Source organism: Mesocricetus auratus, unplaced genomic scaffold (assembly GCF_017639785.1).
Source record: "Mesocricetus auratus isolate SY011 unplaced genomic scaffold, BCM_Maur_2.0 Super-Scaffold_100013, whole genome shotgun sequence".
NCBI lineage: Eukaryota > Metazoa > Chordata > Mammalia > Rodentia > Cricetidae > Mesocricetus > Mesocricetus auratus.
Genome location: NW_024429196.1, coordinates 14,636,625 through 14,658,015, shown reverse-complemented (window position 1 = coordinate 14,658,015; position 21,391 = coordinate 14,636,625). Strand labels below are relative to the sequence as shown.

Sequence of the window (21,391 nt, the reverse complement as noted above, 5' to 3'; positions counted from 1 at the left end):
AAGCAATCTACAGAGCTAATGTAATACACATAAAAATTCTAGCTCTATTCGTCACAGAAATAGGAAAAAATATTTAAATTTGTATGGAAGCCAGGTGGTGGCAGCTCATGCCTTTAATCCCAGCATTCAGGGGCAGAGGCAGGTGGATCTCTGAGATTGAAGTCAGTCTGGTCTACAGAGTGAGTTTCAGGACAGCCAGGACGGTTACATGAGAAAAAACCCTGACTCAAAAAACAAACCAAAACAAAAATGATATGGCAGCACAAATGACTCTAGACAGAAAAAAAATTTTTGAGGAAAAGAATACTGCTGGAGAAATCACCATATCTGATTTCAAGTTATACCTCAAAGCTATAGTAACAAAAACAGTATGGTACTGGCATAAAGCAGACATATAAACCAATGGAATAGGACAGAGAACAGAGAATATAAGTCCATGAAACTACAGCTCCACAATTTTTGACATCAATGCTAAAGAACACATTGAAGAAAACATAGCATCTTCAGCAGATAGTGCCCGGGAAACTGGATAACTACATGAAGAACAGTGAAATGATCCACAAAACATAGGGGACAACAACAAAACCCAGTTTAATAAAAGTAAAGATATACTATTTAATAGACAATAACAGGAAGGGTTGGAAAGAGGCCATTCAAGTATGAGACATATCATGAGGTATTTGATTTTGCCAATAGTCAATGAAACAGGTTAAAATCATAAATTTAAATATTATACATACTAGACTTGTTAAAAATAAAAAAAATTTAAAAATCCAAAAATACTAATTGTTCGCAAAATTGGGAGGCTTGTGGGACTTCCCTATGGCAATGTTGGTACTATACATCAGTAGAGTTATTTTCAAAAATTATTTAGCAAATAAGGAATTAACATTGAATTACAATGGGCAGACTCATACAAATGGCATGGTACCAGGACACACCCACAGAAAGGCTCAGGGTAGGAAGGACCATCAAGTTGAAACCTTCAGAATGTCTCTTCACTAATGGAAAGATGGCATCTACTATTGTGGGAATCTTTCAGGAATAAGCATTCCAATGACACCAACGACAGGGGAAGGGGAGATGTCACCAGCGGACTGAAAACACAGTATCTCCTGAAAGGTCTGGGTCTCGGGCCCAGCTTGCACCCTCATTTTATACTCTAAAACAACAAAGTGAGGTGAGTAAGCACGTGAGATTTTACAGGGAAGCTTGTGTGGCAGTGAGCAGGTTGTTAAGGGCAACAACACATTGTTTCAGGTATTCCTCTAGGTGGTTTTGTTCCAGGTAGCCAATGAAGTCATGCTTAGCAAATAGGCATCACAATCAGTACTTAAGTCTCTAAACAAATCAATAAGTCAGTATCTAATGATCGGTCCTTTCTCCTTTATTCTACTTCTACTTTATTCTGTGATGTAACAACACAGATGGGCCTCACTCACAGTACAAGGCAATGGTTGCAAAATGCAAAAGAAAAAAGCACATGAAGCTTTCTAATGACTGGATAAGAGGTATTACTGCAATAACTGAACATGATCTGGTCAGAGGAGGGAAAGCATATGATTATCTGAATAGATGTATGTAAAGTATTTGAGAAGAATAACACCCCGTCTTCTGCATCTCACATGTACCCATTCTGAGGGCTAAAAAGCCTCTGCAGGCAGGAGTAAACCCTACAACAAATATCATACTTGATGGTGAAGCCAAAGACCTTTATAAAATCAGAGACCGACAGAATTTACCGACTGTGGCTCATCATTCTTCGTTACTTGAAGGCTTTGACCTGAGGAATAGAGCAAAGAAATCCCATCATAAGGATCAGCATTCATGTTCCACTAGGAAGGAGGTGCCTGGCCAGGGATGGCTCTTAGAGGAACTGTTAGTGTGGATGGATGCCTGGCAGAGCTGCCAGGCTCTCTTCGGGCCTGCTGAACATCTCACCACTGAGTTGCCAGATGGAAAAAGTAAGAACAGATGCTGGACCACAGGCGCATCTCTTCATAGTCATGTGTGACAGCCATGCACATCCTTAAAAAGAGAGGCGGATTCTACACACTTATGCTTAACATTAGTTGTGACTAGAATGTAAAATGTCCCCCATAGGCTTGTGTATTTGAACCCTTGTCCCCAGCTGTTGGCCTTGAGAGGTTGTATAAACTTAAGAGTGATTCTCAACCTTCCTAATGTTGTGGTGACCCTCAACTATATAATTATTTCCTTGCTACTTCTTAACTGTAATTTTGCTGCTGTCATGGATCCTAATGTAAATATCTAATATGAGGCCCCATGGGGTTTGCTACCCCTAGGTTGAGAACCAATGCTTTTAGAGGTTGGGGTACAGCTGAAAGAAGTGGAGGAGACAAGAGACTGATGTCGAGTGGTCTATCATTCTTCACCTCATTCCACTGAGACAAGGTCTAGGACTGAACCTAGAACTTCCTGACTTTCAGCTGGATTGGCAGCCAGCAAGCTCTGAGCATACCTGTGGCTATACCTCCCATGCCCAGCTCTGGAGTTACTGCTATGCATGGAAACACCTGGAACACAAGTCCTCATGCGTGCACAGCAAATTCTTTTACATGATGAGCCATCTCTAGAGACCCTTATCTGGAACTTTCTGACTAAGCCTAACATTAAGGGCACAGCCCATTGAGATATATTAATGCAACTGGATGTGGTATTAGGACAGCCTGAGCTAGATAGCAGGATCTTGCCTCAAAAACGTTATAAAGAATAATGAAAAGAAGAAGCAGGGGTGTACTAATGTAACATTTTAACAGCAGTGTGCCAAGGAAAAGTTATTAGTGGATACATGAATTGGAAAGGAAGGGGATCAAGCATAAAAGAGCAAGACACTTCCTTTGTGACTGACTAGGTGTATTTTCAACTTACTAGTAAGTAGTGTAGCAGATGCCAAAGTGTGGTCCAAGGATCCTCAGAGTCCCTAAGCCATTTTAGTTTCTGTAAATCGTAAATTATTTTCATAACAATAAGGTGTTATTTACCTTAAAACTTTCATAGCTCTTATGAGTGTACGGTGGAAATTTTGAACAACAATTAATGGAGGGAGCTTTTCCTGTCACCAACTTTGCTCTCTGCTTGTTTACTGTGTAATTAGTACTGGTTGAGTAGGGATTTCAGCTGTCCAGGACTGCGGGGGACACATTGGACTGACCAGTGGGTAGTGAGAATGTGAGAATAGAACTCCTCTGACAGCCTGGCACACAGTGACCAGTCACTCACCACCATTGATCATTTGGTGCTGGTCTTTCCAGAATTCTGGGATTAGTGAGGTTTCGCTCAGATCACTGGAGACATCAGTTTCCCATCTGGTGGGCCAAACACTGCCATATCACACACAATAGGACTGGGCCGACTTGAAGCATGCATTCAAGGGCATTTGGACTTCTGGAACCCAGTTACAGAAGCAAGTAGACCTTAGGAGTCTGCTAGTGCTGGTCCCCAGAATCGCACTAGAGCACAAACTGTACTTCCTGTCTGTCTTAACCTTAGGCAGCTCTGAGAAAGCAGAGAGAGATGAAACATATGGATATTGGGCCAAAAAAGGAGCTCAGCCAAGCTTCTTTTCTGATGGAGAACTCACTCCTTTGTGCACTTCAAGGCAAATAAAAATACCCTCTTAGGAACTGTAGGAAGATGCATTACTATCTCCTGTGCTTCCTCTAAGCCCCTTCTAGGGATACAATTTCTCATGCTACTGCAGGGAAATGAAACTCCCCCCAAAAGACATGTGTAATAAAAGTTAGATCTGTAGAAAATAGATCCAATCATGGAGAAGCTATTGTGTCATTTATACTCTGACCTAATCAATGGATTTATATACTAAGGGATTAATGAGTGGCCAGAATTATTAGGAAGTAGTTGAAACTTTAAGGTGATGCTTTAGCTAGATAAAATATAAAGTATGCCTTTGGGGGACTATGTCTTGTCCTGGGTCCCTCTGTTGGCCTCTTGCTGACACCTTATGCTTCACCATTTCTGCCCTCAGATGTTCTAGCTCATCAAAGGTTTAGGAACAAAGTTATAGCTCATCACAGATTTAGGAACAATGTTCTAGTTCATCAAAGGTTTAGGAACAAAGTTCTAGCTCATCACAGGTTTCAGAACAATATTCTAGCTCATCAAAGATTTAAGAACAAAGTTCTAGCTCATCACAGGTTTAGGAACAATATTCTAGCTCATCACAGGTTTAGGAACAATGTTCTAGCTCATCACAGGTTTAGGAACAATGTTCTACCTCACCACAGGCTTTAGGAGCAATGAACCTTGAGGGCCACAGTATGGAATCTTGGAAACTGTGTGCCCAAGTGACTCTTCCCTCCTTTGATTTCTCAAGTATTTGTCTCGTGACAATTCTAACATAGCACATGTGATTATCTACCTATTCTTGTATTGCTGTTGCTTTTTATATACACACTTAGTTTTTACACGAGACTCTTAATAGGCCAGAAAATATTTTGGGAAACTGTAATAGAAAACCACAGAATAGAAGGAGACCTTTAGTGAGAAATTAGATGTTTATAAAATAAGGGCCAGCTCCACTTTTTTCCACTCCTGCACTCTGGTTTATGAATAAACATAGCATAGCATGAAACAACAGTGCCAAAGATCCCTAAAGTCACCTCCCGCTAAAGCAGCATCAATTCCTGGGGGAGATGGAGGGAAGAAAGTCCACCATGGCGACCTTCGTTGGGAGGATGGATCTAAACTCATGCCCCTACTGAAAACTGGAACTCCCCAAACTGGTTCTAAGCATACTAAAAACTCTAGTGTTGTTCTGGTTTTTTGTTTTTGTTTTTGTTTTGTTTTGTTTGTTTGTTTTCTTTTTGAGGCAGGCTCTTGCTGCTTGGCAACAAGCTTGGGGCTCAACAAACTTCTAAACAAGAAAATAAAACAGGATTGGTTCCCCTGTGGGTGACACAATAGCACCCGTTGAACACTTACAGTTCTTAAAAAAGAAAAGGGCATGGGGTCTACTCCCAGTACAGGCACAAAATTCACTGCTGGACGGCTGCGGTTCCTCTCAATTGCTGCTGACAAACTAACAATGTCACATTTACTTCTCACCCAATAAAAACACTGCCCTTTAGTCACTATGTGTGTGTTTAGCTCTTTTGGGGGCAGAGGCTGGGCTTCACTAGAAGAGCAGAGGAAGACAGGCTATGAGAATACCAGAAATCCACCAAGTGTTCTCAAAGCAGGGAGGCTTTTTATATGCAGGTATTTAAAAGTAAAGGACCAAATAATGCATTTGCTAACACGTGGTGTTTGTGAATAGTGGGTCTTAATTCCCCACCCCCCCCACTCCCGCCTGGATTCCCAAGTTGGTTTAATAGAAGGCTTCATTGTAATCCAGGACCATTGTTTTGCATTAATTTCTATGACAAGAAACCCAAAACACAGGGTGCCCGGGAGTAACAAAACAGAATTGGGGAGACAGTCACAACTTGGCACAAGTGTGACAAGCTGTGAAAAAGCAAATGTTTCACTATCTGAAGTGGTGTGGCTTTCCTGGAGCAACCTTGTCTCCTGCAGACAGAGTCATATTCTTTCCAAGCACATTGGAGACCCAAGTCAAGCTGGGTTTTATGTTTTATTATAATAAACACAGCTTACTGTAACAAAGACATACTAGTGGCAATCAGCTGAAAGCCAGTGCAGCACCAGGAGCTGGTGCTGAGGGCCTGGGGGTGGGGAGTCAACTGATAAAAGGCCAGCCGTCTGGAAAGTTCTCTTTAAGACCATGAAAAGGCAGTGTTGTCTTAGGAGACTACCACAGAATGCCAAACTATTGAGCTGGGCTCTTTTCTTGTTGTCACTAACTGCAATTTGTAACTAAAAATAACCAATCCTTCCAAATCCCGGGTTTCAGGTTTCATCTTGCTTTCAGATTTCCAGAATAAAATCTGGAAAATGCTCTGTACACCATTTTAAGTTGTCATACTGTTTCTTACCCAGAGTTTACTTCCAGCTCATCATACCTTCATTCTAAGTTTTCCTCCAAATGCCTACTTAAAAGTTTCTACAATTACACATAGTTAGGATTTTGATGAAGGTGGAACACTGTTCACAGCAAACTTACACATGAAGCCCCAAACATAATCAGGTGAAACTAAAGTCTCCAACTCAGACTCCTCAGGGAGAATAAACATCATCTTACCAAATCTTGAATGGCTAATTTTTCGCAATCCAGTTCATATCTCAGTCTGTCTCTACTGTCCATTAACTGTAACAGAGAAAAATAATGGCATTTTGGTTAAAGATAAGAGCACAACACCTAAAATGCTTTCCTCAGTAGAATGTGGTAAAAACACATTTTCAAATGGGAGTAAAATGGATCCTAAGGTGACCAAAGGAAAAAATAATTTCCTACTGACTATTATGGTCTCATATTATTATATAACCAAGCTAATACACAAAAAAACAATGCCAATATACTTACAATTTTCCTTACCACTGTCCAATATGACATCATCATGTGACCCAGTGAGTTAGTGTGTCCCCCATAATGGCTTTGCCTAACTTTCTGTATGACACATTCTCTTGCTACAGATTTTTTGTGTTATATTTACTTACATATCAAACTATTTCATATTGACTGAAAATACTCCTTAAAACTACACATTTTACCGGTCCTTATGCATGTAGCTTTTTTTTTTGTAGTTGAAGCACTCTTTGTTTATATCAGTAAAATTCAAACCCTAATTTAGACCTTTGTTCAATTCAATCAATGAATTGTATTTACTAACCTGATAAACATCTCTAGAGTCACTGTTCAAGACTCTGTATTGTCTACTGCTTATCCAAGTCACCCACTGACTTGTTACCCTGGCTCAGATCCCCTCTCCCCCGCCCCATTAATCAGAATCACAGGTCTAGCCTAGCACAGTGTCCAGGTTTCTCAGGGACTCAGAAGACATCCAACCCCTTGCCGTGAATGACCTTTGCCACCCTTCCTTTCCTTTACCCCCCCCCCAATCTAGTGAAACCACACACCTTGCCCCTTATGATGTGGCTTCTGGCTTCTGGACTTCCATTTGTTCCCTGTCTAGCTCTGTGTGGCTTGTGGGAGACAGCTCAATGCCTTGCCTTCAGCTGGCTTTGCTCTCCCTATCACCAAAGCTGGGCATACCTCCTGCGGCCTCCTCAGTCTGTGGGGCATCTCATTGGTACGGTCCCCTTTGCCTCCCAGTCTGCCACCTACTAGAATGACATTTCAAGAAGGGACTGTGAGGTGGCAGCCGATGGAGAACAGGCGTAGAGACTTCCTTTGTTAGATCACTTGAATTAAAACACAAATGCTACTGAATTCCATACAGTAGGGCAGATATCCTGGACAGAAGGTGAGAGTTGGCTAACCCAAACTCAGACCCATTTTCAATTTGTTTATTTATTTATTTATTATATCTACTGATTAAAGAAGGGAACTTGCTTTTTGTTTATTTTATTATATCTACTGATTAAAGAAGGGAACTTGTTATTTATTTATTTATCTCTTTATTTATTATATCTACTGATGAAGGAAGCGAAGTTGTTCCTTAGCTGAAGCTTTTGAGTTGGTTTTTGTCTCCGTTTGATCTTGTTTGGCCTGCCTCTTCCCCATGCCCTAGTCTTCCTCGCTGTGTTCCACAGCAGATCCTTACTTTGTCACTTCAACAGGTCCCTATTACATGAGCCAGCCATGTCACATTTCTGAAAGTCCTGGAATACACTTCACATCACTCATCACAAACTCACACTTGACCGCCAGCCTCTGTGTCCTCTTGTTCTCTGGGAAATAACAGCTCAAGCAGCCCTCCTAAGAGGACCATGGGAGAAAGAACATGGGAATATCTGCGAAGGTTTTCTAGAATCCTCCAGATGGAGCTGAGCCAACTTCTCTTCTCCATGACATCACTCTGCTCTGTAGTTTTGGTGCATAACTTTGGTTCATGACTCTCTCTCTCTCTCTCTCCCTCTCTCTCTCTCTTCCTCTCTCTCTCCCTCCCTCCCTCCCTCCCTCCCTCCCTCCCTCCCTCCCTCCCTCCCTCTCTCTCTCTCTCTCTCTCTCTCTCTCTCTCTCTCTCTATTTCTCTCTCTGTCCATCTGCATGTCCACACATTTAAACTTTTCTATCAGTAGTGTAGTGTGTGACATGCAAAATCACTTTATAAACACCATGGAACTAATTTGCTGAAGGGTATTGGGAACAAACTTCAAAGATCCATTCTTTCTTATTGGGCAGGGTCTGATCTGCGTGCAGTTGACAAACCACGTGCACACACACTGTCTACACTACATACATAGTAAGCCTGGGAGAAAGATGGGGAGGGGCAAGAACTAGCCTACAGGGACAAGATAGAAATAAGACGAACCTAGGGGTCCAGATTTTTTTCTTCTCAAAAGGCGAGTCTATGTTTCATGTCTGTAGTAAGATCTAGTGATTAAAAGGAAAAGCAAAAGAAAACACTGGACTTTCAGAGGTGGACTGAACTGAAAGAGATTTGCTATTCTGTAGCAGATTATACTGAAAGGTCGAATGAACCTTTCCTGGGGGTTGCATATCAGAGACCCTGCATATCAGATAATTACAGTTATGAAGCAGCGATGAAAATAATGTTATGGTTGGGGGTCACCACAACATGAGGGGTGTGTTAAAGGGTCGCAGCATTAGGAAGGCTGAGAACCACTGCTGTAATTATCTAAAACAGAGCTGGCAAACAGAAATACATCAGGATTGAAATATGTGCATTCAATTTTAAAAGTAAAAAGTAAAACATGATATTAAACTACATTTTTATCCATCCCTACATATATACTCCAAATACTAATAAATAGTAAAATTATGAGGAAATATCTCATATTTTACATCAAATTTTTAAAAACAGATATATATATATATTGATATATATATATCCTTTTCAAATACAAGACAAATTTGAGAACTAAATTCTTATCTATGTAGATTTCAGAAAACTTAAAAAGAAGAAGGCAGATTCGTTATCTAAGTTACTGAAAACATGAAGGTTTTTTTTCAATCATTGAAAGAAGCATTGTTCTTTTTTCCATTTAAATTTAACATTGTTCAAAATGAATCCCCTCAGTTGCACTGGCCATATAGTCACAAGTGGCTGGGAGGGAGGCCGCCCTGGCCATGATGCAAGTGTTCAGTGGTCACATGTGGTCAGGAGGCAGCCTTGGGCATCGCACATCTAGAACCTGTGGTAGCCTGTGACTAAGGAATTTCAGCTCCCCCGGGGCATGGTTTGCACCCTTGAGGACATACAAGGGACATTTTTGGCTTTAGGCACATATTGTAATCCACATAGTGAGGATGAGTGGCCTGAGGAGCTTGTTATGAAGAGTGTGCTTCCCTTGTAGGCAAAGTAAAACCAGAATCTGGATATTTCACTTTTACACTAGCGAAACCAATCCTGAGAATCATGGACTGTCCGCAAATGCCATTGCTACTCTGTAACAGTGGGGTTTACAGTAATACTGGAAGAGACCAGGTGAAGCCTGAGAAAATTAAATCTTTTCATGGAACCCTACCTAGCAGAGGAAATCATGGCCCAGCTCTGATCTATCACTAGAGTTCTTGAAACGAGTTTTATCTAAACTCTAAGAATATCCTGCACTGCAAAGTCAGACATGGTTGGAACCTGACCCTAAACTAGTTGGGTCCATGTGGCCAACATACTTTTGAAATGTGATTTGTGTAATCAAAGAGTAAAGGCTTTTTGTTTGTTTTTGTGAGTATACATAATACATATATATTCTTTTATTATTTTTAAATATTTTTATATGTATGGTTATGTTGCTTGCATGTATGTCTGTGTATCAAGTGCATGCCCTGTACTTAGAGGCCATCAGATCTCCTATAGCTGGAGTTATAGCTGGATGGGTGGGCTCTGGGAATAGAGCCCAGGTCTCTGGAAGAACAGCCAGTGCCCTTAACCACTGAGCCTTCTCTCCAGCCCCAAGATCTATGCTTTTAATTTTGCCTAGTTTAACCTAAAAAATTGGTTGAGTTGCTGAAAAATACATTCGTTTATTAGAATAATTTGGGGATGTGGGTCCGCCTTTTTATTTGTAAATTTTATGAACGCTAAATGCATCTTCACTCTATGCCTCCCTACAGGAGTGTTTTTCAGGCTTCCAGGCATGGTCCTCAGCGCAGATGAGACAGTGTGCTGTTTGCACTGGGGATCACAGTACAGGGAAGACTGAGCAGGGGAAGAGCGCTGCTCAGAAGACTTTAAGCTGGGTGGCTCACCAGCAGGAGCTGGGGGAGGAGCCACTGCCTTGGTCCTGTGTGTCAACTGCACTGGGGATTCTTGATTTTCATGATGCTGAGACCCTTCTTGCTATAAGTAAAGACGGACCTAGCAAAGTAAGCCAATTAATTCTCACTCAGAATAGAAGAGCATCAACCAACATCTGTCCTGAAAACAAGATGTGACAGTGCAGTCTCATTCTTAGTAACAGATGCTTACAAGCAAAGGTTGGAAACTTTCAAAGTCATGGTGTAACTTGTAGGTTCCTTACAACCAACAAGATAGATGTTCATGTGTTTCCAAAGAAGAGATGATCAATATTACAATGGGTTTTTCCATCCGAATTCTTATTACTTGCCACATTATTCCAGATAATAAGGAAATCATGTCATTAAAATGACATAGTGGGGAAACGTATAAGTCAACTTTGTGTCCATTTGAAGATACCCTGGACATAATGTCATTTCACCAATGGTGCTGATATTTCAATTTAAAAAGAGTCATTTATCAATGTAAAAGATGTACGTACTTTTTGAATAGTTCTCTGATCCTGGTCTGACATCTCTTTCAGACACATAATTTCATCCTCTGTAAACAAAAGGAGAGAGAGGCCGACCATGAAATTACACACGTATGCCCCTGTATTCAAACTGCCTGCTTTGGGGCAGGCTGTAGAGGCACCGGCAGGCATGGTGTGCACACACCCTAGCAGGATTGTGACCTTCACAAATGCCCTTGACATTCATAGCCTTCTTCCTGCTGTTAGATTAGCCGGTCAGATAGGGAGTAAGAAGTAAGTTCAAGATCCAAGTGTGGCTGAGGGCTAGATGCTTTCCATCAATACTAGCAGTGAGCATTTTTTTTCTGTTAGCTACAGCCAATGCAAAGTGCTTCAGCAGGTGGCACTTTATGATTTGCTAAAGACCACAACCTGAGAAAGCATTGTCCTACCACATCTGAAGAGAAATGGAGTCACAGAGGCGTGGCATCATTCTGCCCTAAAGGGACACTATATTATGACTCATTTCACCAAGGCTCACACCCATGTTCTTAATCTTTACTCTGCTTCCAGACTGTAGGTTACCAGAGCATCACACAAAAAACAAAACACAAATACAACAGCAACAGTTAAAAATCTAATGTCTTAAAGCAGTGTACTTCTAGAGATAAAAATATAACTTTTTATCGATGTTTATGGTCTGAACAAAAGGAGATCCAAAGTGTCAAAAGGAAAATTTGCATTCAAAATTTGTCAGAAACTGAGTGTATTCTGTTCTAAAAAGTTAAGCCTGCTTCTCCACAAGTGCATCTTAACATGTTCCCTTATGTGTGTTATAGTTTAGACCATCAGCGTGTGAAAGAAAATGGCCACACGTGTCTGTTTATAGTACTTCTACATGAAGTAGAACAAACTGATTGCCCCCTTTTGTGCTAAGGCTAACGTGTATTTCTTAAACAGGCACTCTGAGTTCTCACGGCAAGGCTCAGAAGTGTAAATACAGATAAATTCTACATCCCAAGCAAGGAAAGCTATTTTAAAAAGAAAAACAGATAGCTATCAAACTGATTTCCTTTAGGTGTAAGTAGACACATGTAAGAAGAAAAGCCAAACAGAGTAATGGATTGATTTTGTGTGTCCACTCTTCACAAGGAAAGGGCTGGAAGCGTTACCTAACATTGCATTTTCTTTCACGTTCGCCTGTGCCTCTTCTTCCAGCACTGCGATCATTTGCAGCAGCCTCTCGTTCTCCGTCTTGTATTCCATAAATTCCTTTTCTGAAACTGGCCTTGGAGAGCCGGACTCCTTGGCAAAAGAGTCCTGTGAAGACAGGGAATTCCATATTTCTAAGCAGGGAACCAAGTGTTTAAATATGCAACTCTAGGACAATGCCGATACAGAGGCACTATCATATAATTTTCTGAATTCTATTACACACTTATAATATGAATAGCAAAAAGGAAGGGGGCTAAATAGAACTGGCTGGCAGAAAGGCCACAGTACATTCTGTACAAAGACCCCAGCACATGGGGACATTTTATTGACAGGAATAATGCATATCATACTGTTTGTGTGCCCTCATCATTCAGGTCAATTCACTATGGAGGCTGTGTCCAGGGAGGCAGCTGGGGCCCCTCCACCCACACTTCCCTCTGAGTATCTCAAGTGCTGTCCCCTGTAACTAGGCAGGCTGGGGAGACCATGGATGGGCAGCGCCAGGGGGTGGCAACTCGCAAGACTAAGGAGGGGGCTTGTTGCCTTTGTGGCATTTCCCAGTGTCGGTGCTGCCAGTGTCGTGAGGAGCCCATCACATGTCAAAGGGGTGACGTGTGCAGGCTGGGAGCCACATGGAGCCCATCAGGCGCGCAGATATCCACACAGTTGGTTTTCTGCTGGGTGGGGGAGCCACCCAGAGGCAATTCACATTCTGAACATTAACGTGGCTTTGCATGCCTGTCACAGGGGCTGCGCAGGCAGTTAACACCATTGAAGACGAGGGTTTCAATCTCTATGCAAAGTGATTACCTTGTAAGAAGGTTTCAGGATAACTTACAACAAAGGACTTTATAGTTTTAGTAAAGCAAACTCATTTACATTTTTATTATGTGCGTCTTTTGTTTAAATCTTGCCATGTCCATTATGATGGAGGCTTTTTCCTATGCAATAGAAGTTTATTTTGGAAGGCTTCTCTTTTTTTCTTCTTCCTCTTGTCTGCTTCAAAGCTATTGAAAACATCTGAATATACTCGCCTATGGTTGTCTATGTTTCATGGACACACTTAGGAAAATTAAGATGTCATGGACCAGGGAGACTGGTGCAGAATTTTATACTCCATCACGGATCATGCAATTTCAAAATAAGGGTCACATTATTATGCTAAAATAGGAAAACAATTCTACATGTCTGGCTTTGAAATTCCCATGGACTTGAAAATACTTTTGAACTTCAAAGTAATCTTAGCTAAGCTAGGAGTTGTTCCTTTTACAATAATTCCATGATAGCAAATAAATAAGAATAAATAGTCATTCAAAAACAAAGTGACCTTTTCAATATACCGGTTTCCTTCTGGACCTGTACCCTAACTTAGCTGCAGAGGAATCAGAGAGTAAATTATTGAAATGTTTCTCCCTGGGATAGTAATGTTCTAAAAGAAAAACAAGTGTTGAAATATTTCATAGTACATTAATAAAACCCTTTAAAATTAGCGACTAGACAATGGGATTATAATCATATATACTGCACTTAACAACATTTGAATATGCTATTGTTTTATACTAAGCTTGGGTACAAATCTTGAGCTTTTGACTCTTCGTTCTATTTAAACTGTCTCAGCATAATTAATTTCTAGTTTTGTTTATTGTCATTGAGATAAACTAGCACTGCATGGCCTAGCCGGGCTATCCCAATGAGAGTGTTTATTTACTTACTGATTTCTGTATATGAGTATTTTGCCTGCATCTATGTCTGTACACCACACGTGAACACTTAGTGCTGTTGGAGGTCAGAAAAGGATCCCCCTGAAGTGGATATATATGTGAGCTGCCATGTATAAGTGTGTGTGTGTGTGTGTGTGTGTGTGTGTGTGTGTGTGTGTGTGAGCTGCCATGTGGTGCTAGGACTTGAACCTGGGTCCTCTGGAAGAGCAGGTAGTGTTGTTAACCACTGAGCCATCCCTCCAGCCCTTGGTCTTGAACTCTTCACCCACCTAACTAGGCAACCATAGTGCTTGGATTCTAGCATGCAGAAATAGAGGGGAACTAACTGGTCTAACGAACAGGTGAGAAATGGCATGGTTTTCTCAACAGAGTAAAGGGAGACTCAGCAGTCCCCTGTTTCATGTCACCAAAGCTGAGGTTACAGAATGTGTTTGTGGTCTAAATATAAACACCGACTTGAATCTTGTTAAGCCTGTATTTCCCACTTGGCAGTTCATGGCCATCCATAGAGGATTACATGGGTGCCTGTTACCATTCATAACCTAAGAACTATTTGAACAAATCAGATGATGATTAAAGTGGGAGCAGCTCCTAGCTAATATGTGTTTTAAGCCTCTGTGTGGGAAATCAAGATTCAAGGAAAACCCATTAAAGTGAGGCACTTTTCCTCCATCCATCTGTAGCCCTGGTTCTCCAGAGGTTAGCCTTTAGCTCTGTCGCCACCATCTGTCAGATGCAGGAACTGCAAGTAATTAGCTATTCAGACACCCGGGGCAATGAGGATACTTCATTAGCAAAGGAAACAAAGCCTTCGTTCTGGCTACTGCCTTGCTCTCTAACACTCAAGTGGAGTTTTGTGGTGATGTTCCTTCTGCCATCTGCCCCACACTGCTAGCTCTGTCTTGCTTAAACCACGAATCTCCTTAAAAATAAACTTCATTCATAAAACAAGGTTAACGAAGGTGGAGGTAATTAAAGGAACGTTAGCTGGGTATTTAGAGGCACAGTATAATTCAAGAGCCATCGGCAATCATCCTGGAATTTTAAATTCATAAAGGCACCTTCCCCTCTCTTGCATTTCTAGCATTTTGTGAAAATGAGGCCTTTAATCGGTGGGATAAATGCCGTTTCTCTTGTGAATACACATACGGTCCACAATATGTCTGATTGCAGGTCTCAGAACTCCAAGGTGAGTCTGGAAAGAAGTGCTTCCCAAATCAGGACTGTGCAGAAACTTCCTCCTCTCAATGTGCTCTTGACCAAGTGCCTAGGCATCAGTTGGGAACCTGCTGGAGATGCAACCGCTCGGGTTCCAGGCCAGACCTCCTATGTAGGTGTCTATCTGAGCAGTCTCGGCAGGTGATGCCTTTGAACCCGCGTCTGAGAAGTTCCTGCCTCAGAGCTCTCCGTGTGCCTTCTCAGCAGTTCTCTTCTGTGATATCACCGACTCCGTGGATGGCATTCGGACATCTCAATTTGTGGATGGCACACGGGGTGAGGGGGGTAGAGGGTGGGGGTGAGGGAGCGGACAAGCATGATTCTGATTTGTGCCCCTGCCTCGTGACAGCCACATAGAAGAGCAGGTGCTTCCCCAATGAGTGACAACCAGGAAAGTGGCACCCTAGGGCAGCGCAGCCCTGCAGAGTAGCCATTCTTGAATGACAGCTCTGTGGCAGTGTTGTTAGCAACAGGCAGATCTGTTCATCAGTGGAGGGTGGGTAGATGATTGTTGCACAGCTTGGCCATATTGGGATAAGCAGGGAAAATGAAAAGCCCATCTAATACAAGGACTCCAGCTGAAATTAAAGTCAACATGTGGTGTGCACAAGCAGGTTTGAGTGTGGGAGCACACACATGCATGGTACACACAGGTACACAAACACACTCGAATGGGGTAGCTTCCTTTACAGGTCTCAGGGAGCGTGCTCGAGAGGCAGCATGGCAAACCAGAACCCACACAAGTCTGCAGCTAAGTCACACTGAGTTCCCACAGAATGAAAACTGGCATGAAGTTGCTTTCAGGGAAACTGACACCAAGAATGTCATTGGAAGCCCAGGTTTCTGTAACCTGAGCCCCCCATCCCCTTCTTCTTTCCCCTGGCCACATATGTCACTTAGGCTACTTGTTTATTGAACTTGTCCTTTTCCCGCCAATCTCATCAGCTTTCTCTCAGAACCAAGTCAGGAGAGATAGTGTGACTATTAACATTAATTAGTTATTAATGAAAGTTGATTATCAGAAGAATCAGTCAGCTCTTACATAAACTAAGCGAAGCTGGTTTATTTTGCATGTTTTCAAAAATATTCCTCTTGAACTTTCCCCTAAATAATTATTCGTTAGTAATATATGTGCATGTATATGGTGAAGGTGGGGCATGAGTTTGTGGAGGGCGGACAGCAACGTTGTGGAATCAGCTCTCTCACCTCTAAGCTCCAGGATGGAGCTAAGGTCATCAGCCTCATGTTACAACACTTTCAACTGCTGAGCTATTTGCTGGCCCTCCCCTTGGCATCTTTACTGTTTCATTACATTCTGCGGCCCGAATCCAGGTGCACGTTAGATTTGTGTGTCTTCTCGGGGGATTTGTGAACCACTAGAGGGGGCAGCTACCTATGATGCAACTTCAAATAGAAAGCTACAGTTGAGCGCTTACAGAGAACTGAGTTTAAGGGAAGTTTGTTCCTAGAGAACTTAGTAAAAATGTTTTTGTAAGCGTTTCGTCGGGATGGGTCAGGACAGGATGGAACAGGAGTTAGTGGGTCAGGTATTCTGGCACTCGGGAGTCACAGAATACCCAGTGTTACACAGCTCAGGTGGAAAGGTATCCTGGAGCTCGGGAGCCAAGGATACTGAGTGTTACACAGCTCAGGTAGAAAGGTATCCTGGAGCTCGGGAGCCAAGGACCACCACAGGTTGCAGTAAGCTTGGCAGCTTACAGCCTTGCCTCAGAGAAAGGCTTCTCAGGTGTGTCAGCTCCGCTCCGGCAGGACAGGGTCTTCCAGCTGGGGATGTTCGCCTAGTGTAGCAGTTTTGCTCCGCAGGAGGTTTCTCGGGCGAAGTTGCTACAGTTCAGCTCTGCTCCTGGAGAGCCGAGAGCGGAGAGCAGGGAGCCGGGCGGGAGCAGAGTGTAACAACTCCGCTCTGCCAAGGAAGGTTTCCCGGGCAAGTGTTACAGCGCTGCTCGCTCTGCTCTGCTCTGCTCTGCCCAGGGTCGCCTCTGCTCGCTCTGCTCTGCTCTGCCCAGGGTCGCCTTTGCTCTGTCGCAGCCGCAAAAGAAGATCTTCACCCGAAGCTCATCCAAAGGTGTTTATTGGAAGACAGCTGGACCAGCCAAGCTGAACATACACAGGGTTTATATAGGGGTTCCTGGGGTTGGGGAAGTTTTTCCAGGGTAGGGATTGGTCCGATTTCAGTGCTGAGCTCAGATTGGCTAGAGCTCTGCTCCGGGATTGGTTACTTTTTACACAGGATTAGGGTCAGATTTGGCTCTGGTTTCAGGGCCAAAGTGTGTTTCTTTCTCTGGTCCTTTTTAGCCTTTTGGCTCCAATTTTAGGGCCAGGGTACATTTCTTTCACTGACTCTGATTCCAGGGACAAAGTGTGTTCCTTTGGCACTGGTTTTAGGGTCAGGGTACATTTCTTTGGTTCTGGTTGCAGGGCCAAAGTGTGTTTCTTTGGCTCTGCTCAGGGTGTGTTTCTTTGACTGGTCCCTTTTCCCTACATTCCCCCCTTTTTTGTTTAATAAAACTGGGGTTTGGAAAAGGGGCGGTGTTATCATTAGACTACTTCCTGCTGAATGGGGGCGTCGAGGTTCATGGGGCAATCTTCATCTTTGTCCAGATGTGTCCAGGTGTTGTAGCTTTCTGGTTCCTTAGCTAGGGGCTGATAACCCTGTAATAACAACTGGTTGAAAGTTTGGTTAGAAATTTTTTGAACTTGTTGTTGAAGGAATCTAGACAAAAAATTTATAAGACAGGGTGCCACTAGTAGAATTAAGAAAACAGAGAGAAGAGGAGTTAGAAAAGGTAGCATCCAGTTCCATATTGGATTATTAGTGATCCACTGGCCAGAGCTATCAAGTTGTTCTTTATATTTTTGAAGGTCTGTTTGAAGTTGTTGAATTTTATCCTTTACTATTCCTGACTGGTTAACATAAAAGCAACATTCTTCCCCGAGAAAGAGGCAAAGTCCACCTCTTTCTGCTGTTAGTAAATCTAGTCCTCTCCGATTTTGTAGTACTACAGCAGATAGGGAGTCTATCTGACCCTGAAGGGTGAGGATGGTTTGAGCTACCTGTTGGAAATCCTGGATGAATTGTGAGGAAAGCCTATGGTACATCGTTAGGGAAATAGTTAATCCTGCTGTTCCTGTGGCCACACCTGCAGTTATGCCCAGAGCTGCCAGGAGGGGTATGATCTGAATTGCTCGCTTGTCATGTCGTCCTGCTATAAACTTAGTGATGGGAATTGGTAGGGGCTCTTCACCAGGTATCACTCCTAATTTAGGGAAGAGGAACACCAGGGTACATGTCCCAGACCAACTGGCAGGCAGGCAGTGGTATACCTGTGTGCCACAGAGAATCGACGCATTGTGAATATTTGGACATAGGGGCTGTGTGGTAGTATTAAGCGTTATGGTATTGTTGCAGTCTTTAGAATCTAGAATGCCCACAAGGTGTGTTCCTGCTGAGCTAAAGCAGTCTGAGATACCGAAGAGAGAGATGTGGGAGAGATAAGGGGTGGTAGTAATGTTTGGCTCAGAGCAGTTTAGAAGTGGCAAAGTGGGAAAATCTGTTAAGACAATGGGTGAGGCCACAAAGGGTGGTTGTGAGTTTGACCCAGGAGGGACACACAACCAGCATTCTTCAAAGCGGTTAGGCAAGACATTATTTAATAGCTGGTATGTAGAGATTAAGGTTTGAAATAAGAGATGGTATGACAGGGAGCTGGGATTAGTATTAATAAGGGGTGCCATTAGGGAAGTAAGAACCTTTGAGGAGCTTTGAACCACTTCTCCTACTGTGTCTATACTTTGAGTCTGAGAGAGTGGGATGAGTACTCTCTGTATTTTGAGTGTGCCTGATGGGCGGCTATAATAATTGTTATAATAAAGTTTACCAATGACCTCTGTCTCCCATCTGGGGTGTTCTGGGTCCTTAATTAGAATATAAAAAATTCCCCATTCTGCATAAAAGGTAGAGTGTGTTCCTGAATATGCATTGTGTCTCTTACAGGACCAGTAAGGACAACCTCCATAAATTTTTGGCCAACGTTGACAATAATCTCTAGTCTGGTCATAGAGAAAACAGGCATAGGGGGCAGATGTTTTAGAAATGGATTTAGGTGTTATAGGGATAAGTATCTCCTTTTTACAACCAGCTAGTGGGCAATCTCTAGATCCTACCATATGAGTGGTCCATTTGGACTGTTGGGTATAGGTTTCTTGAACCTTAAATCTCCATATATAGGGCTCGCTACTGATGGGGGTGAGCAAAGAGAGTAGAAGAAAAGGCATGACCCAATAGGGTCCTTGAGTCTTGGAAGATGTGTAATGTCTCATTCTTCTGAGACCGGAGGCAGGCTGGTCGACCTTGGTATCTTCTGAAACTTAAGAGAACAAGGTCCTGTTGGGGTTGAAATGTAAGAAGGATTATCTTGGGCTGATATAAAAGGTTTGAGATGAGAAAAATGAATCCAGTGAGGGAATCCCTTGAGCTTGGCAGCAGTTGGGGTAGTAAGGATGACCCTGAAAGGACCTGTCCATTTTGGAGAAAGAGGAGGGAGACTGTGACCTGGAGGAGAGAGCAGAACTAAGTCTCCTACGTTGACTGGAGGGGGACAGGGATTAGGATGGGGCTGAGGTAGGTGATGGTGGGTGAAGTTCCAAAGAAGAGTGTGAAGGTAGTGTAACAGAGGGGTAAGGAGGTGATCTGGGAGGGGTGACGGCTGAGACATAAGGCCAGGTGGCATTATCGGCCGTCCATACATGAGCTCAAAAGGGGAAATAAGGAGGGGTTTCTTTGGAAGGGCTCTTAGTCGCAATAGGGCCAATGGTAGGAGTTTGATCCAATCTGTATGTAGCTCTTGGGAGAGTTTTATAAGAATATTTTTGAGAGAACGATTAGTTTGTTCAACTTTGCCTGAAGACTGGGGATGGTAGGGGATATGGAAATGCCATGGGATGTTAAGGGCCTTTGCCAATGTCTGTGAGATTTGAGAAGTAAATTTAGGGCCATTATCTGATTGAAGGGAGGATGGAACCCCAAAGCGGGGGATGATCTCCCTGAAAAGGAGATCGGAAACTGTCTGTGATCTTTTATTAGTGGTGGGGAAGGCTTCTACCCATCCTGAGAATGTGTCCACTAGGACCAAAAGATATCTGAAACGTCTAACTGTGGGCATGTGGGTGAAGTCAAGCTGCCAGTCTGATCCAGGGAGGGATCCCCTGGCTTGATGAGTGGGGAAGGGGAGATTTCGATGTCCAGAGGTAGGGTTAGAGGTTTGACAGATCTTACAAGAAGCAGTGATAGACTTTAGATAGGACAGGTCTTCAGAGGTAGGCTGTAAATAAGTTTTAACAAAATGAGAAAGAGCCTGACTATTAGGGTGAAAGATCTGGTGTAGATAGGATAAGATCTGTTGAGTATTGGGAGGTGGTGATGAAGTTGTGGGTTGTAAAATGAGAGTGCCCTGAGGCTTGTGAGGGGGACTTAGGCCCCTGAGAGCTGCAGCTCTAGCTGCCTCATCAGCTCGGTTATTTCCCTTGGAAATAATGGAATTGTTTGCTTGGTGTGAGCGGCAGTGGACAATTCCTATGGCTGTGGGAAGGTGAGAAGCCTCTAGCAAGTCCATGATTTGTTTTGAATTGGTTATAGAACCTTTTGTCGTCAGTAGCCCACGTTCCTTCCAGATAGCTGCATGTGACAAGAGAATGTGAAAGGCATATTTAGAATCTGTATATAGGTTTATGGACTGTCCTTTTGCTAGTTGAAAGGCACGAGTAAGAGCCACTAATTCGGCTTGTTGGTTTGTGGTTTGGGCTGGAAGGGCCTGTGCCTCAACCACTTTGGTGTCTGAGACAATAGCATATCCTGCTTTCCGTACCCCTTCATGTAGGAAGGAGCTGCCATCCGTATACCATGTATAGGTGGCCTGGGGTAGAGCTCCCTCATGTATATGTGTAGGATGAGGTAGTAACTCTTCTAGGGTCTCAATGCAAGAGTGAGATGGGGAGTATTTTGAGACTGGTTGGGGGAGAAGATTTGAAATATTAAGAGGTGGGCATGGCTGAAAGGTAAGTGTTGTATCCTCTACTAATGCTACCTGAAGGGAGAGAACTCTGGAGGGGGTAATGTTTGGAGACCCTTATATGTTAGAAGATGGGACAGGTGGTGAGGAGAGAGGACAGTAGTAGGAGACCCAAAGGTTAACTTCTTTGATTCTCGTATGAGGAGTTCAGCTGCAGCCAGAGCCCGCAGACAAGGTGCCCAACCTTGGATAGTGTGGTCTAATTTTTTGATAAGTATGCGACTGGTGCAAAGGAAGGTCCCAGTTGGTGACCCAGGACCCCGAGGGCATATCCCTCTTTCTCAGTAACATAGAGAGAGAAGGGACGCGTTAAGTCTGGAAGGTGTAAGGCTGGAGCCTGTAGGAGGGCCTGTTGAAGCTGACGAAATGGCT

General features: G+C 43.1%; 1 protein-coding gene across 4 annotated transcripts in view; it reads right to left on the bottom strand.

Annotated features, from left to right (window-relative positions):
- The window catches only part of CUNH10orf67 (chromosome unknown C10orf67 homolog), a 132,686-nt gene that overhangs the window by 67,888 nt on the left and 43,407 nt on the right, over positions 1–21,391 (bottom strand). For all 4 annotated transcript variants that reach the window (XM_040755413.1, XM_040755412.1, XM_040755414.1 and 1 more), the window contains 3 exons: positions 11,949–12,096; positions 10,807–10,865; positions 6,182–6,247 (listed from right to left, as the gene is read on the bottom strand). In XM_040755413.1, coding sequence (XP_040611347.1) covers positions 6,182–6,247; positions 10,807–10,865; positions 11,949–12,096 — 273 coding nt within the window. The remainder of the gene's footprint in view (positions 1–6,181; positions 6,248–10,806; positions 10,866–11,948; positions 12,097–21,391) is intronic.